At 38.0% G+C, this 19,901-nt stretch overlaps 1 protein-coding gene across 1 annotated transcript in view; it reads right to left on the bottom strand.

The window, feature by feature from the left end:
- The window catches only part of LOC107189269 (pikachurin-like), a 267,863-nt gene that overhangs the window by 51,621 nt on the left and 196,341 nt on the right, over positions 1-19,901 (bottom strand). The window contains exon 6 of the mRNA XM_015577762.1: positions 8,490-8,634. Within this exon, the coding sequence (XP_015433248.1) occupies positions 8,490-8,634 (145 nt within the window). The remainder of the gene's footprint in view (positions 1-8,489; positions 8,635-19,901) is intronic.

Genomic DNA, 19,901 nt, shown 5'->3' with positions numbered 1-19,901 from the left:
GAGGCGGTATGAGACGGTATGAGGCGGTATGAGACGGTATGAGACGGTATGAGGCGGTATGAGACCGTATGAGACCGTATGAGACCGTATGAGACGGTATGAGGCGGTATGGGGCCGTATAAGGCCGTATGAGGCCGTAGGACATCATACAAAGCCTTATGACACCGTGTGGGATCGTGTAAGGACGTGTGAGGTCGTGTGAGACGGTATGAGGGCGTATGAGGACGTATGATGATGTATGGTGAAGTATGAAGACATATGAGGACGTATGAAGACGTATGAGGACGTATGAGGACGTATGAGGACGTATGAGGACATATGAGGACGTATGAGAGCGCATGAGTCAGTGTGAGGCAGTATGAGACTGTATGAAGTAGTATGAAGGCGCTTTTAGCCTGTCACGAGAATTCAGTTTTTTTTTCAGTTACGTTCGGACCGACCGACATTAGTTCGATGTTTATTCTCATTTTATTGCTTTTTCTCAACTTACTGACCGGTAGCCTAGTAACAGATCTTTTCACTTTAGTCCTAATTTATACTTAAATTGAGTCAATTATAATATTATTCGACAATAACACTTTACTGGACGTATACATATGTGTCTATAGCAACTTAACAGGTTAAACAAAACGTGTGAAGATGTCAGAAATTGCGGTAATAATATAGATTTGCAAAAATCTACTGTCTAATAATATGTGAAAAGAAAGAGATAGAAATTAACAATTTGTCGGCGTATGCTTTATAAATAGTTACGAATCTTATATTATAAATATTTACAAACGTGTGAAATATCGCGCCTTCCCAGTAGAGCTTTAAATTCATCCCCCACCGTTGTAGGATTGCCTCGTGGAATTTAGTCGCGAACGTATTTCTGAAAGGAGCACTCGAAAGCATTTTTTTCTCGAAGAAAGTAGCGCCCCTTTCTCCTTCTGCCGAGGCGGCGTACTAACTTATTACAAAACAATTTGCAAGTCTTATGAAGGAGGTCGACGAAGAGAGCGCGAGCGGCGAGAATGCGGCACGAGGGGGAGGGAGAGGAGACCAGCTTGAATAGCGAGGAGAGAGCTTTTAAAGACTTTTAATTCGGAAGCGAAATACCGACCAGTTCTTCGGCGGCAGTTTAAAGAAAATGCCATTGCGATGTAATAAAACGTGCTTAATCATAGCGACCTCATTCGTAAAGTTCGGAGAGCGTAATTCGAGGCGGGAAAAATGGAATTTCCTGAGGATTAACAGTGCTAATGCGTGACTGTAACATCTGCTCGCTGATGTAATACAATCGTTTAAAAGTGATCGCATAAATAACGAAGAAAATATTACTTCGTCGAAATTCGAACAATTTCTACGTAGACCTGTCTGTACGTAACACGAATGATAAATATGTAATGTGATATATTGTCGACTCGTTAAAACACGGTTTTCAATTTTGAAACACGAAAAAGTTCAATATTTGCAGTTTCATGTTTCAATTAAAAAACATCTAGGTCAATTGGTTCCATTTCGTGGTAATGATTCCGTCAATAAATTGCGTATGCAACGGTACATCTCAACAGTATTGGGCATTATTGCAATAAATTGTGGCAAACATAAAAATTCAAATGGAACCATTTCGAATATTGCGCACGGAATAATTTCGTTGGGCCTTGTTGTTTGAAATTTGTCGCTAGAAATGAACATTATCGTAACGATACACTGTAAAATGAAACTGAATAATTAGTGTCTAGTTATGACAGAAGTTTCGGCAACAGGGATGACAAAACTTCGTAGTTGTGCGAACATGTAAAGTGAATTAAACAAATTTTACGGTTCATTGTGAAACATAACAGGCTATATTAAACTGTGGCGTTTTAATTGGCCGAGAAGTGCCACTGCAACTCCACACTTCAGCGAAACTCATGTCGAACAATGAATATAAAATGAAATTAGCTCCGATTCAAGAACACGTCGCATTTCGACTGCAATCGGAGGTCAGGATAATTTGTTACATTCTGTACATCGATCGAAATAACGAGTTAGACACGCAACATGTGGCTGAAATCAAAATTGGTATCGTTTACCATTATAATAAAAGTAAAAATAATATTTTCGTCTCGTACTTGTAGCAGTTTTCGATTTCTATTCTTGATCCATCAGTCTGAACTACTGTCACATACTGTTTGGAAAAGAAATGTCAAGATGCGCCATTTAAGCGAACGTGAGCACCAATGAGTTCTTAATTATTCAGCCAAAAGCAAAAATAACACACTTTCGTCTAGTACTTGTAGCAGTTTTCTATTTCTATTCTTGATCCGTGAGTAGTCACTAATGTCACATTCTATTCAGAGTAAAAAAGACAAGTGGCATTTAAACCACAATGAGCATTGAGTTCGTAGTTTTTGCAATAAAAGCAAACATACAAAATTGTTGTCAGGTATGTATTTCTAGCAGATTTTGATTTCTATTCTCAACCTATCAACTTAAATTAATATTACATCTTATTTGTAGCAGCAACAAAACAAAAATGAACCGTACCTATTAAACAATAATTTGGACAACAGCCTCGATCTATAAAATCACATTAATAGTGACTGTCATGTCACCCAAATATGGATGATACTCAGGGTCGTTCCTGGCGAGGGTGCAAAAATGGCCCCCGCACCTGGGTCACCAAACCCAGGGGTGACCGCAGTTTGTTTATTATATGTAATATTTTGGCTAGTAAGATAACCATTTAAATTATGTAAAAAATATTTATCGAATAATCACAGATAGAGAAGATATTTAGATGGCCTGTTTTAAGCGGAACACCCTGTATATGTAGATATAAAAGTAAACACTGCATATGAAATCCTTAGTTATTTAATATTAAATTAATAAGGGCGGCGATATTATTTTCGCACCCGGGCGGTCAAGAACCCACAATATTTTTGGATAAAATTAATTTCGCAGTATAATTTAAAACAGGACCAACAGTCCCTATTAGCTAAACATTGTATATATTTGCGACGATTTACGACTTAAAAAGCGAACTAAAGTGTGTCTGGCTACATACGGCCTTTTTCACTGTGGCAATCAACGTTTTAAACTACAACTGACAATCCTAGTATTTTACCAACAAGAATCAAAAAACCCCTCAACGACTGACAATGATCCATCGCGCTCACCAGCAAAATGTTACATCCTAACAAATTACCCCACGGTAATCTCCGATCCATTAACAACAACGCTGAAAGTAACCGGCGAAGCCTTCACGTAACAAGAGGAAAACCGTTAACTTTACAATTTCTAAGGCGTGTAAAATGAATTAAGGGAATTTCGTAGTTCACCGTGGAGCACTCGACGGTATTACACACACCGGTGTAGTTTAATTAATAATTAACCAACAGACATCGCAGCGACGCTAGTGAAATTTAAACTCCCAACGTCCATGGCTCCCTAGACAAACTGCGGGACCGATCTTCCCACCTGTTCGCCGAATAAAGGTAACCGACGCTGCAGTGCGATCTAGGGGCCCCCAACCATGGATGTCTTCCGTGACAAGATGAACGTTCCCCTTCCCCCACCCCTATTGCTGTACCGTAATTACCAAGGCGTGTAAAATGAATTAAGTAAATTTCGTAGTCCATTATGAAACGTGGCACAATATTAGACCGCGACGCTTTAATTAACCAAGTAGGGGGGGGGGGGGGGGGGAGAGGGCCCGGTCGCGCTAAGTATGACGAAAATTTTAATAAAACCAGACACACACACGATAAGGGTAGGGGGCTGTATCCGTATGCCGCCCGTCGCGACCCAGTTTCATTATGGCAGCGCACATAAATTAGGGTAACATTAGCTCTCTGGCGGTGTAACACCAGGGGAATGGGGTAGATCGATAAACAAGCCGATGTGATATCGTCGACCGACTGAATTTCCTTAATCGAGCGAACCAAGGGCGACTTTTGCCCGGTAACGGGGTTGCATTTTACTGATTACACTGGTCGACCCTGGCGTGGTCGCCTTTCGTGGGCGTGGTTCGACTATTCATACCTGGGTGTCCCGGCCCATCTGTCTTTGTACAAACTGACCCTTTCAATTTAGCGTCAGAAAATGTACAGACGTACACGGGATGAGAGGGGGGGGGGGCGTGGGTCACTAAAAATTATCACCTTCGCTTAAAATAGCGGAAAAAATGTACCACTTTTCTGATCCTTTATATGTTTTTGTCTTACTTTTTCACGTCAATTTAGAACTTTAATATACTGGGTTCTATACAGCCTTTAATTCTGTATCAGAATATCCAAGGTCAACAAAATCTCTAGATCACCTTGAATATCGTACCTGTTTTTGATGATAGGAAAAAATGTTAAAGGAAGACATTGTTTGGTTCGAAGGGGCAAATATTATGATTGGTGGAAAATTTTTCTCGAGGTCATATTCTTTGACATTTCAAGGTCATCGATGTTGTTTTTTAATGGGAGTATATGTTTTTATTGTCATGCCGTGATAGTTAAGGTGTAGATCTATCCAATGACCGATAATACGTTATTCATGACCTTCACGTACATATATAGGATAATGCAGGACTTGTTGGAGTAAATTTTCATTTAATAATCTCTCCGTTGTAGTTATTCATTATTCACATTCATACCTAAATATTTCTGAATTTTTTGTACTCAGGGTCACGAAAGGTCGTGGTATTACATATTTGGATAGGTCTTGACCTTAGCTATTACGTTATGACGATAAAAATGTCTACTGATTATTATTCAATTTAAATATCCTCATTATAGTTTCTCTTAATTATTACCTAGTAATCTTTTAGCAACAACGGAGGATGTTATTTACGATTCAACCAAATAATTTATGCAATAACAAGTAACAGAAAATCCACGACATCGATATACACACGGAACCTTGTTGTCCAAAACCATTCGTCGTTCGCGTATACTTTCAAATTTCCCGTCAGATCTCGCAAAACAAGAACGTCAAAGCAAAAAAAAAAAGAAGGAAATTCCCAGAAGAATCGGTATAGCGCATCGACACACCAATGGAAATCCGTTCGAAAGATCGTGCGGAACGTCACCAGCTGGCACTCGTCGAATCAAAACGCCGTGTGCATCCACGGAAAATTAATTGGGTTCCACCCGAAGTAGTCACAGGCTGGTAGTCGTTTTCATGCTCCATTTGCGGCCGTAATTCGACGGCTGTCGCTTTCGAACCGTCGAAAGTAATATTCTCCTTTTCCGGCGCAAACACCGGAAAATCTTCTTTGACGTGGCAGCCCGTCCTTCAAAGAGGGGGGGGGGGGCGTGGCGCTGCAGCTTAGGATCTTTTTTTTTCTCGCCGACAAAACGCATACACGGATCCCATTGTTAACTACGGTGCTCCGTTTTAATCACGCCGGCACTTACTCGTCTCGGTTTTATTTCAAGCTACACGGGCAGGGGGGGAGGGGGTGTCGCGACGCGCGGGGTCGACTTTACCTCTTTGTCCCCAGGTACCTACCCCTTTCCACACTCTTTTTCTTAGCCTACCCCACCCTCCGTACTACCATACTCCGTCTTTTTTCCCTCTATTTCACAAATGAGACACAACGACGTCGAAACGGAGACCATCTCTTTGTTCGCGATAGGGTAAGTCAATTCGATCCCATCTCAACCCCATTCCGATGCAATTGGTAATTATCTTTTTTTCCTCGTCAGGCGGCGAACTTCACGGTTAGGCAGCATTTTATTCGAATAATGCATAGTGAATGACACCAGAATCTAGGAGTGTTATAGTGAACTTTTAACAGTTAATGAGATTGAGTAATTGTTTTGCCAGGTTGTTGCGCGAGACCATTAACAGGTGCAATGCGGACGAGTTATTGCGATTCCAGTTCTAGTGACGTAAATTTTTTCAATTCTTTTTTGCTTCGTTTTTTACTTTAAAACGGTCGCAGATTTACTATTTAATGCTTAGATCATTAATTTATCCAACTTTTAAGAAAGTGTGCATTAAGGAGGACACAAATTAGGTCCCCAAAAAGTATGATATACTTAATATATGCATGTATCGACTTTGTCACTCAAAGGCACTTCCTCTATCTGCATTATTTACGAACGTCAACTTATTTAACGATGTTATATATAGGATATTTTCCACTTAAAACATTTTTTTTATTTCTAATTTAAGCAGAACACTTCGAAACATGGTGTGGGAACTAGAGTTACAAACTCGATACATATAGACAGGAGATATTTTTACCAAAGCGAACGAAGGTGAACGAATACTTTGAATAAAGAGACGTAGGCCCAAAACAATTTCACTTATTTAAGAGTAAAGGATAATTTAACCCCTTCGCACCGATGGACGAGATATCTCGTCCACCGGTGCGAAGGGATTAAACTTCTCATTAAAATTGTATATTGTTCAAAAGAATCTTGAAGATAATTACCAAAATATTTTTCAATCGTTATTGTTTCTATGATTTCTTTGCACAATATATAACGATGTTGAAAAATGTAAAGCATTCTACACTCTTAAATAAGTAAAGTTGCTTTAGACCAACCTTATTGAATTTTCCAATACTTTTCATTTGTTAAGTATCTCCGTTTTAATCTGAACTAATGGAATTACATTATCCTTTATTACTTTTCTTGTTGTACATTTAACAGTTACACTATCTTCTGTAAAGAGTATTATAAGCCTACCAATTAACTGATTCAATTATCAGGTATATTGAGGATAGAACTTTGAAATGTGATAAAAAACAAAAATGTTGAACGAGCCAGCAAAGCTGAACTCCAAACAATTTCCAATTCCAAACGGGTAAAATCAACAAATTCAATTTTCCCCGTGAAGAAAAGTAACAAAATTCGTTATTCACGCGTTCAATCTCCCCTCTATCATCAATCGTTTTTCTCTCTTTTCTCCTCGCTCGATTTTTAGCTCCCCCGGAAAGAAACATTCCGCAGGCACCGCGTTTAAAATTCTCAGAGACCTCAAACTTCGCGCAAACTGACACCCTTTTTAATTGTTTTATCCTGTATAACAACTGAAAAATATTTCTTCCCTTTCAACGATCGTATTCTCCCGCGTTTGCTCAACAAAGTGTTCTTTCGCTTCCTCAACCGTTTACATTTAAACGTCAATTTTCCTCGCTCCGGAACGAAGGCTTAGAAGAGTTCAATTACCAATACAAATCGTCGAATAAATTATTTACCAATCAACGAGGAAACCAACGAGACGTTTATGGAACACCTTGCTCCGTGAATTTTAACGCTCACGTTTTCGAGCTGCTCCGGGTGAAAATCTCGTTTCCACGGCACGGCGAAGTAAGCTTTTTGATCAAATTAAAAAAAAAAAAATAAAAAAAGAAAAAGAGGTGAGAATAATGTACACGTAACGGGCGAGCGAACCGGTAATTAACGTCGTAAAGCTTGTCTCGAGACAGCAGCACGGCGAGAAACGATCCACGTAGGAGCACGCGGCGTTCTCGCAGCTTAGTCATTAAATGGACAATTTCCCCGGAAAATAAGGTTTTGCCCGGGAAAAACGCGTATATCGCGGATGGAATTGCATGCAGATGCATGACGTAGCCGGGTGTCGAGGCAAGAGAATACGCTGGGTGTCGTGAAAAGATTCGCTCGTCTCTAAAGACGTCAGCCGGCCTGGGAGCTTTAAAGAGAAACGTCCACGAGAATACGGCCTTTTTAAGGGACGGAAAATTATGTCAAGGAAAAGCGAATTCTCCTTGGTACACTTCGTGGCGATATTGTTGAGTGCAAAACCTTACGGTTAACGTCGATATTATTCATTGTCGTCCTATACCGATGTATCGGTGGAGCAAATATAGGGTGTTAGTAAAAACGTGTGACGCTTTCAGAGAGTGGATTCTAGATACCAAACTAACAAGGGAAGGCACGGAAGTGTACCCCTCCGATTTTGATGAAACTTCGTATGTCTTTTAAGCAGTAAAAAATAAGGGATACGTATTTTTTTTTGTCGGCTGAAACGCGACTTTAAGGGGTGAAACCACCCCTCGAATTTTCGATCTGAAATCTTTTTGTTACAAACAAATTATGTTTTGGACAATTTGATAGCACCATATTATCCGTCATAAAAAACCGCAAACCTCGTCCATTAGAAGTTTGCATGTATCTCCTCTGGTTATCAGAAAAGAAATTTATGAGAGGCTGAAGACCTTTCCACCTTACCACGAATGCTCTGAAGCGAGTTCGTCGCACTCACAGAGAGATTACTGTACTATTCGCGCGGACACTATGTATGTAAGAAAGATATGAACCAAAAGCGTTATAGATTTCTTTGATTTAAAAGTAACTCGAAAATTGTTTTAAGCATTATGGAAATGTTCCCTTTAACTAACCATCGTTTTAAAACACAGTTTTAAAGAAACATATAAAATTCGAATGTAAAGAAACGAAAAATGAATTTCAATCCCTGATGTGTGTTAAAATATTCAAACGATTTGTCTGCGATCGCAGTGGGAACGTTTTGGCAATGTCGTAAGGATAAAGTCTTCTTACCTTCGATCTGCCCTCTACGCGTTTCTCTTGATTTAACTGAATCCAAGCATCCCATCGGTGCCTGTAGACAGTCAACGTATTCCATTCGTTCAGCCTGACTGTTTGGGTGCTTCTGACGGTGCCGACTCCGCTGCCACAATCGAACCTTCGAACAAATACAACCGCACCGTGAACTTTCTGCACAAATGTTACACAGAAACTTAACACAAACTTCATTGTTCAGGTCGATAATTATGCTTGACTCATCGAAAGTTACCCTTCACTGATCTTTCGAGTGTTAATGAATATTTGTATTTGTGGAATTGCTGTCAGGTGTAGAATACGTGAGTACAGTTTCAATGGGGAACTACTATGAAGACGTTGTGCACTTAATTTCCAGTTTCGCACGTTTAATTCTTAATTTTCAAACTGAAACTTTTAAATTAATTATTCTCGAAACTCTCACCTCGACTACACCTCGTAAATTGCGTTTCATTTTTCGTGTGACACGGAACTTAAACACACCTTTACGCGAACCGACTTTCAAGATGACTGAAACGATTGACAATGTTTACCTTGCTCATGCAGGTAGAGGGCGGATCAAGCTAAACAGGGGAGAGGGGCGTAACTTTGACGGAAGGAAAAGTATTCTTATAACGGAAACATAACATAAACACTGATAAAGCTTTCATTTCATAGGGCAACTTAAGATAACATAATCAATTTTCTATACGACACAAACATTTACTCTAAAATCAAATTTTCTTGAGATATTATAATACAGACTGAACTTCGTCGCTAATTAATACCATATATTATATTATATCAATAAATAATCCGCTATATTTTGCCAAATTTGCTATTCACATTTCGGGAAATCAAAAGGCTGTACCAAATAATACACATTATCATTCTCGGTCATTTTTCCTCATTTTTACGTAAAACAACCGCTGTATCATATTCTGAATTCAAATTATACTACAATTTTAACGGAACAAAATAATTAACTATTATTAGTACACCTAATAATAGTCGATGCGATGTAGAAGAAAGATCAAAATTTTCAGGTGGAGAAAGAAAATTTCCTGATTTTACATTGTATATTGGCTACCAATCGCAGCGCGTAGCTAACACTACCGCGGGAACTCAACCGACAGACTCGCGCTCTAATTGATCGAAGTTTTTCGTAATTATCTCGTTTACAAACCCTTAGGATAACATTTTTGCTAAAGAAAAACTTGTTTCAAATCACCTCGCTAGTCCCCCTTCCGGGTCCTCTAACATTTTTGTTACACCCTGTATACTTATATAGTGCTCCCATTGGCACACAGAATATTTTTCGATAAAAAAGAACGAAATGTTTCAATTTTGGCACTTACAGTATGTTCTACAAAAAATCTTCGATTGTTTTTTCGATGGTATCTGTCCGAATGTAAATAAGTAAGCATATTTGTCTACAGTTTCATCGATTTCCAGCAATTGTACCTTTGCCTCCATTAGTCATTCCTTCTTTGATTCGTTACACACCGTTCACAGAATGATTCTGCACGAGGAGAAGACATAAAGTTCCGCGGGAACCGTGCTGAACCACGGCAGCAAGGGTCAGGATCTTTAGTTGTGGTAATTATCACTGTCGGGGGTAAACGACATGGTAATGAGAAATTTTAACGAGTTGTGCCGAGTGCACCGTAAATCCTGCGCGCAGTCGAACCACGTAATTAATAGCACGCATGTTGCTTCGCGAAGTTTTTTGCCGCGTAGCGGTTTTCGAATGAAAACTTGAGTCCAAAATTTTTCGAAATTGTTATTTCATTTTTATTTATTTTTTTTTGCGTCAATGACTTTACGATGACGTTTATGATGTTCTACATTGAGTAATTAGAACAATTAGTTTCACTTAAAATTGAATGATTTTGTCTTTATAACATTATATCTAATCACAGAATCATCTGAAAGAAGATATAAGGGTGGATTTTTAAACTTTCGAGAGTTGTCAATTTATAGAAACAAAAAGTTTTTCAAAGTATTAAAATTGAAAAATTGTCTTTCGGCAACTTGTCCGGGTTTTCAACCCACTGTGAGGCGGCTAGCTACAATCTAACGTCTTCGTGCCGATCCTTGGTGGTCGCCCAGAAAAAGACGCATACTTTAAAAATAGAGAAAGTTTCCGCGGGAAAGGGAAAACTTTTTTCTCGGCAAGTAAAAATTATTAAAATATACGACTCGCTGCTAAACAGACCCGTAGGCCTGCAAGGCGGATGTTTTATTGTCCGTTTGACTAAGGACTCAGCCACTCGAAACCCTTGATTTTAGCAGAGGAAAGTTTTTGCTTTTAACGAAAGAAAACTTTCCTCTCACGGGTCTGTCAGCTACAATCCCTTATGTTTAACTTTGAAACGTCAAATGTAATATTTCGTGTGTCACTTTTTCAATTATTGGGTGAGTGCAAATGTTTCGATAAGTTTTGCTATAAAAGAAAAGACTAATAACATTTTTCAATTATAAATCAACAATAATTTAATAAACTACATCATAATTCTTTCATAACATATGTATTTTCAATCTGCATTTTTATTGTAATAATCAAAATTTATGAACACCATCATTGTTATTGAATGTACATATAATAAATTAAGAGGATTGTTTATTGTTTTACACCAAATATAAATGAGACAGCATTGGGCCAAAATAAAAATGAGGCAGAGTTGGGCCAAATGTAATCTAATTACAAAATCCAAATCACAATTACAATGTAATTGCAATGTAATTGCGGGACAATTACAATTACAATTACATTGTAATTAACTATGCTAAATTTACAATAAATATTATAACGTAATTGTTCCGTAATTACCCTGCGATTACATTATAATTGCAATTTAGATTTTATAATTAGATTACATTTGGCCCCACGCTGCTATGAGGGTAATATCATCTGCAGAAAATCCATCAAAACTTTTCGCACTGACCCAATGCTTTTTTACTGAAGAAACTAGGCTGCATGATTATTTCAAGCCTGATGAGATCTTGTGTTTTTAAGGATATACCACCGCTATCGCGAGCAGGTTCCAACGTTGTTCACGCGAGGGCTGTTTAGTTCGAGCCGAGACCCGTTCTTTTAGGGAACCCGAGCGAAATAATTAAGAACTCGCCCCAAGGGATGTATCGCAAGACGCGACCCTGACCTTCTTCGTGCCGCATTTTTCCGCGACCACAATTCCACTGTGAAATGCACTTGACATTTCCACGGCGTCGCTGTGACATTCACGGGACTGGAATAAAGTCACGTTCCAAGGCTTCAAGCTTTATTTCGAGTAACGGACGACAATTAAAGATTTGATACTGAGCACGGTGCCTGACAAGAATTTTTATTGGTGAATATAATTTATGCTTTTCTGGGTCAAAGTATAGAGTGATACAATTTTAATGTATAAATACAACTGTCTCTCGATTTATTCGTTTTTTGAAATAGAACTTACTCTATTCGAAGATGACATCTTATACCAGATATAATTTATGGTAGAAAAAATATAAGTTAGGCTTTCTTGGGGAAAAATATACAGGGTGGCCCATTTTAATATATAAATGCAATTGTCTTCCGAATTAGTCGTTGTTGAAAGAAATGTTTGAAATAGAACTTACTCTATTTCCAGGGGAACATCTTATTATGAATGTAAGTCTTGTCTAGGTGGAGGTGCCCCCAAGATTTCAAGGTGTCCTTCATTTTTTGTTTAGTGGAACTATATATTTTTGTTTAGCTAGGCATATAGTCGATACCGAGACGTATTCGTTGCCCCTTTTTTTTGTATAACAATTAATTCGAGAAATAATAGCGTTTATAAATTAAAATGGGTCGCTCTATAAGTATTGTTCAATGAATATCTAAATGTATCTTACGTTAGTATAACATATAATATTGAGAACCAGTTTTATTACTGTCGTATTGAAATTTTAATTTACACATTTGTAACAATCTCCAATCTTACATTTTCAATGATTTTGATTTCATTGTTCATCATTCCCTTGTTGATACTATATGGTAGCAGTCATAAGTTTAAGACAACGAACTGCAATATAAATTATACATATACCATATGAAGATTATTAATATTTCAACAGTATACTCCCCTGGAACATTTAAAAAAATAATTAAATAAGTCTTTCCAAAAGTTCGATATTTAATTTCCACTAGCTACGAAAACAAATTGATCTTCCCATAAAAGGATGGTTCATTTATCTTTGTCACTTACAGTTACTGTAGATCTTACGAAGGTAATTAATCATTTTGCAAGTAATATTTATCGAATAAAAAATTGATGAATGAGATAATGATGAAACAGTTTTACGTAACAAAAAAAAAAGAAAATAAAACGTTATTTCCGCATTGTATATAAAATCAATATTTCCTAACAGACTTCCTGAGAATGTATACAATTTACGAGATTCCGAATCTGCTTCGAAAATTGGCACTAAACAAATTCCTAGATTTACCCTGCTAAAAATTTTTGTAAAGTCTCTGAGTCTCACACCACCTAGTGTTAACCACGTTCTTAACGATGTTCTCTGGGGCTCGGCGAAGAAACTTTTTTCCTGTTTCTGTAGATATTAATAACTAAACTTATCTTTGGTGAAATGTTGGGTGCGTTGTTAACACGGTATGGTGTGTGTCTTTAACAAACTCTGATCGATACATACTACCAGTCATAAATCTCAGTTTAACAAAAGTTTTTTTTCTGAATATCCGAAAAACAAGTAGAAACTCGTCTATTTTTTTAAAAGCATCCCTTCCCTCAAATACCCTCTCTGCTAACGAATCTATAGTCTCATCCCTACTCCGATCGCTCTTTCAAATATGTATCTCCTCTTAAATATTGTATATTGTAAATTTTTCCAAGGTCGTCACTCAGGACGATGACCTTGACAACATATTTCAAGGTCAATCAAATCGACGAGAAATTTCCTATTGTGAATAATTACCAAATGACCTTGGTACAATTCTTCTGGCCGTTACTATAAGACGAACCAATCCTTTGCAACTAATTTGAAAAGCCCGTCTGCCACTTCCGGTCCTCTAGCCACCTCTTACTACAAGTTAAACACCGTTTTCACCACACCGGTTACACGATACTCGGTCAGACAGAGAAAAAGGCAGGAAAAGGGACGGCGGGCATAGGCCGTGGTTTCTTTAACAGAATCTTTGGCCAGCTTCCAAGACCAAATTTCTATTTTTGTACCGATCCGCAGCTATTGCCTGGATATTACTTCCGTCTCGAGGACGGCGGCTGTGCAAGCGGTCGCAGCACACGGACATCGATGCGCACGGGAAAGTGATTCTTTGAGCCCCCGTGAGTGAACGAGGGGTGAGACGGCGCGAGACTTCGTTGGATACGCGGCTTAACCCGAAGAAAAGGCTCCTCGGGATTGAATAAGCCGACGAACTCGGACCGGTGAGATTTCGTTCCGGCGACCGAAATTGAACAGTAACTATACAGGGTGTAACAAAAATGTTGGAGGACCCGGAAATCAGAAACTCGTGAGGTGATTTGAAACAAGTTCTTCCTGAGCAAAAATTTTATCCGAGGCTTCGTTAACGATATATTAACGAAAAACCCCGACCAATCGTTTATTTCGATTTATCGTATCGATTACCTGTGTTGATTTTTCGGCTTGTTTATCCGTAAATAACTGTTTAACAGACCAACAAATCCCGGTACCGATCGTTTAACGTTCAGCTAATGAATTATGGAAACGAAGCTGAGGAACAATGAACGATTATCCCAGGCAGCATTGAATAAATTACAACAGTTTAAGTAGAGAGTTTCTATGGAGACCGCTTTTCGATCGTTTCATCTGGGTCATCTCGGTAATTAACTACTCAATGAATTTCTTGTTCTCATCTTCCAAGATGAAAATGAATTCATCGTGCGTTGTTGTTCTCTATTGTCAGGAATATTCAACCTAAAGTAGAAATTCTGCTGTAAACCCCGTTTACAAGATAAAACGAAGTATCCTTTTTGTAGAATTTATACTAAAATCTGAAGATATCTTCTCCTTGCGTTGAAGTTATATGGGGAACAGTCAATGATGAGTTGTTTGGTACGACTGACTAGCATACATCGTTTTGCACAAATCGATGACAATTATATTTTGTCACTAGTATTAGTAGCGAGTTAAGGACTAAACAACAGATTATTATAGCACACTAGTTTACAGTAAATCGACTTTTACTAGACTAGACAATTTATATGTATAATTCATTATATATGTCTATTTTCTGAATGCATCATACTGAAAAATGTACCTTAACTTTGGGTGACTTTAGGCCTAACAACTGTAGTCGATCATCTGTGAGTGACTTTATAAAAACTAATTCCTATAGACAACACTAGTGCTCTCGCATTTAGAACACTGCTCGTCCATCTGGAATATATATATGTAGTATATCATCAAAGGAACATAACGATGATAGAAGGTATTCAACATAAATTTTTACGTTTCATATCTCACAAACTAGGGAAACCCATGTGCACCACCTGCTATAACTATGAACTACTTTTGAGTCATCTAGGGATGATCACGCTCGAACAGCGTCATACTACTGCAGACATAATTTATATTTATAAAATAGTAAACCGACTTATTATACGACCAGGCCTACTAAAGTTAATAATAGATCTCTTTGACCTAATGATCTGTTCCATATGATCGGATCTGAAAATCTACTGATACCATTAGCACTTCAATTGATTTTTTCCAAAATTCCCAAACTCTTTTTAGAAAGCAACTGTACTCATTAACCTCTTCAGGAACGAATTCTTTTTTATTCCTCGGCTGGACTTAGTTAAAATATATTTGTAAATATTATTTGGACGACAATCAATTGGTAGGATGTTCTTTTTTGTTGGAGAATTTCCCAGTGAATATTTAATTACAGTTTTGGATTGATGCTTGAATGAAAGGAAAACTATATGCCAGAATCCTTCAGGAGGTCAATACGTTCAAAAAATCATGTAACATGAATGTATCGTTACACGCTATTAACTATGTATCTAAATTGCTCTATATATTCTGTTAACGAAAGGGTGCAGACCCGTAAATAAATTATTATTATTATTATTATTATTATAACCCCACAGTACGTTTCAGATAAACATAATGTTCGTTAAACTTTGGCTGTGTAATATAATAGCCAACAGGAGCTTACAAAACACGACCATTAGCTGTACACTTCATCGTCTATAGTGCAACAAGTGTGTAAGTGCCTCCGTGGGTGACACCAGTCATCGCTGGATTCCGCCCGTGATCCGCCCCCGTTACATCTGATTAAATCGCAGCGCCTCGAGATTCGAATGGCCGACACGTCGAACTTTTCGCGCCGGTCGAAACTTCCGGCATTCATAAATCGGCTGTCGGCGCGCGCTGGAAGTCATGGATTATTAAGCTGTAAACGAAAAATTAGCCCCCAGCCTACAATTCTTAATTAATGACCACGTCAAGCTCCCGCCGTCGGTGCCTTACGGGGCTGAAGTGTCCCGTAAAACTCTCCCACGGAAAAGTTTGCCGTTTCTGCCCCCCCCCCCTCGCCATCCAAGGGTTAAGGAAAATATACTGCCGACCCAGGGTTCATTTACGCGATACTTCGTGGGAGCTTTAAGGCTGGTTTCCGTGGGGACGTGGAGGCAGGATTCATTTAACGCGGGTTCACGCGCGAGCATTAGGGTTCGCTTGTGTCGACGGTATCGGACCTTTATGAGCGTTTGTTGGGCGGGGATGTAGACTGTTTACGTCAGTAATGGGCAATCGAGCCCGCTCTTGAATGTTGCCCGCACGGGCAAGTGGCGGGCAGCCGCGGGCTCCTGCGAAGGCGACGCGAGGCAGGAAACGTAACGACATATTTGCGTGTTGGGATTCCTTGACCCTTCTCGCAAATTTAAACTAGCGTATCACTCGTATAGATTAATAATTATTTAGGTTTCTTTTTATTCAAAACAGATAGAAGCAACCTGATTTTGTGTCGGCCACGCGAAAATGGTGCCTTTATATTTAGTAGTATTACGTATAAGTAGTATTTAAAGCGGTTGTTATTAAATTTATACAAATACCATTGTAAATTGTATATTTCCAAACCATACATATGCGTTATTCATTAATCCCGCACTATCTCCACTCCTATTCCTGATATAAATTAACCAAAAAAGTAATAATAAATAATAAATAATAACAAAATAATTAATTCTAAAACTTTTAAGTTTTGGAAGAAGTTCTGGAATTAGTTCCAATTTTCCCCATCAAAGTGGTGGGGGCGCCACTAAATGTCCCATAAATTCCCAAATTATTCCGGCACTTTTCTGAATCCAAGATGGCGGACAAATTTGGGAAATTATGGGACATTTAGTGGCGCCCCCACCACTTTGGTGGCGGAAATTGGAACTAATTCTAAAACTTTTAAACAGCGTCATCTGTTGGCGTCTTTGCGAACTATCGAATAAATTGTCTTTCCATTCCACTACGAGGAATTCTACAAAAATCCACGTATATCTGTAATACAACGAATGAAAACAACGGAGTAAGAGTAAAGAGTATCTTGGGGTCTCGATCCCAAATGTCTCATTATGTTCCATAATAAGTTCGCGATGTCCAAGAAAAAATAAAAGAAAACGTACAATTACACGAGACGTAGAATTCAATGTAATCTGGTCGAACACAGTGACAAATGGGTGGCCGAAATGGCCGAGCCCGGGAAATTTAAATCGCAATCAAGCCTCGTGTATACGGGCAAACGCCGCAGGCCGGAGACACGGTACTGCCAATGGAAATTAACTCGCCACTCGTGTCGGGACGAGCCCGATGAACGGAACGCGTCTTTCACTCCGATTTCCATCCAAGTTTATCGATCGCGTACGAGACGATCCTCTGACGGAGCAACGTGTATCGCGGTAAATCGAAGTAAATCGCGGTTTCGCGCCAATCCTTTGATGTCCCGCCGCTAATGGACCAATGAAGTTTGCAGGACGGGAAGGGGGGGGGGCAGGAAACTTCGGTTATTGCCGGAAGTTGTGGAAAGTTACTAGGCATAATTCGGTGACGGTGACGCGACGACGGTTGCGGGGGAGAAACAGCGAGAACTCGTTATATCGTTCCAATCGATCGACGTCGTTTCTGATTTTAGACGAGGCACCCCTATTTGTCGAACGCCAGCTACCGAATTCAATTCGTCCCTTCGCGATTGCGAAACGAGGATTTAATGACGCGATGGATCCCACGAGATCGAAAATCCCGTGATCAGATGGATCTCTAATGGCGAACAGTATAGGCACTAGGATATCTGGTGTGTGTGAGAAAAATGTGATGTCTCGTAAAAATGATTAATACAGGATAGACAGTATAAAGGGTGTTCACACTATTACTAGTCATTGTTTTTCTCGCAAGATAGTAAGTATTAGAAAAAAATGAAATAGAAGAAGGTTTTGCAACTTTCTGTGACCAACATAATAATATTTATCAATTTTTTAGGTTTGCAATATTTTTCGGGAAACAAAGGTGACCTTTGATTTTTTAAACAAAATGCTGTATACTTTTTTATGTCGTGTAAAAGTATCTGTCCGGAGTAATTCATCAACGTGTTATACAGTGGCTTTTAAGGTTTTTTAAGGACTTTTTTTTTTCTAGTACTTATTATTTGCGAGAAAAATGCTGGCTAGTAATAGCGTGAATACCTTGTATAACTTACTGAATTGCATTGTCATTAACTTTTAGATAAAATAAAAAATAACAGCTTTTTTAAAACACAAATCGTTTGTTAACGCTGAAGCTACCATGGCCGGTCAAGGGACCGTTTTTAAATTTTTTATTAAGAATTCTGTCTGACAGAATTTGCGTCAACGTATACGAATTTATATTCAATTTTTGTGCTTATAAACTAATTTGTATCACACAAGAAGTTTAAATATTAGAATGTAATTGTAATAATAATTGAATAGGGCTTATATGGAAAAAATGTAGTTGAAACGCTTAACTGAATTTCAGGATAATTCATTTTATGGACCTAATGGAAGTTCAAATTGTGGCGCTTGCTCAAGAATTATTATAAAATTATTGCATGACAAATCGGCCTTCAGAAAATAATCCTCTTAGAGAGGAAATACGAGTGCCTATGGCAGGGAGATTCATGGTTTCTTGAATCATAATTACGCAGATGGCGATTTAAAAGATTCAGGAGAATCTATTTTCATGCGACTAATTTGATTTCATTCAACTTCATAAATGTTAATTAATAGAATAAACGCAATAAAATTAACTGTAATAAGTGATGAATAATCTAAATGTTGTATTCTACTTTTTTTGATAGTCCATTTAATTGTATTTTACACATTTATGCGAATTATAAGTACCTTAAATTTGCAGTGTACTCATAGAACTTGACATGTGGGTATCTACACTAATTCTTTGAAGGATTTAAAAGACTCAATAAAAGAATTAAAAAGTATAAAACCATCATCTGAACAAAGTTTTAAATAATTCTCATATATAAGACTTACAATGTGCAAGGTTTATAAAACTTATAATTAGACTGCAGATTATATAGATTCAAACCACAATCACACACTATTACCTAAAATGGACTACATCGTAAAGCTTTATAAAAACTAACAAGATTCTTAAGCCTGTTAAAACCCAATAGAACCGCTTAATAAAATGAACACGAATTTCCAATTGGTTTCAATTATTATAAATTAACCCATGAAAGTAAATATTACATGCGCAATCTACTCATATTAAATTAACGTATTAATAAATCGTATATCGACGAGACTTTTCCCTCAACCGAAGCTGCATGAAAAAAAGGAACTTAACCCCCTAATGTGGTTACATTTCAAAGTGAATAATGAACCATCTTCCCACTGAATTTCCAGTTTATCAGCAGATCCCTCAAGGATTCTTTCTGCTGTGACGGATCAAAAAAATCGATTTTTTTTGCATTGTCTCAAATTTAACATTTCAAAAACATAATCCGAAATGGATTCCACCCGATTCGGAATATTAAGAAAGTTATTAGCTTTGAACCAGAGTGGCGAGCATATAGAATATAAGGGTATATAAAACTTTAAATGCGGTTATCTCTAAATGACATTTTTGTAAATGGCTACCACGATGCCTCAAAACTATTTGACGGATTGACTCGAAGCTGTGCAGACATGTTTAGTATATGTATGGTTCTCGTCCCTACTAGAACGCAGTTGATATTTGAAAAATATGAATGCTACGACTTAAAAAACAAGTAATTCTTTATGCAGGAATTAACACATGGTTTTCAAGACAGCGTTATTTTGTTATTTTTCATTCATTCTAGTATGAACGATAGCCATGCTCATACAGACTAAGAATTTTTTTGAATTTCTGATTTAAGATAACGTGGACAGCTGCTATCATGAC

Source organism: Dufourea novaeangliae, unplaced genomic scaffold (genome assembly GCF_001272555.1).
Source record: "Dufourea novaeangliae isolate 0120121106 unplaced genomic scaffold, ASM127255v1 scaffold149, whole genome shotgun sequence".
NCBI classification, from domain to species: domain Eukaryota; kingdom Metazoa; phylum Arthropoda; class Insecta; order Hymenoptera; family Halictidae; genus Dufourea; species Dufourea novaeangliae.
Note: the sequence above shows the minus strand (reverse complement) of the source record. Positions and strands in the feature narration are given on the sequence as shown.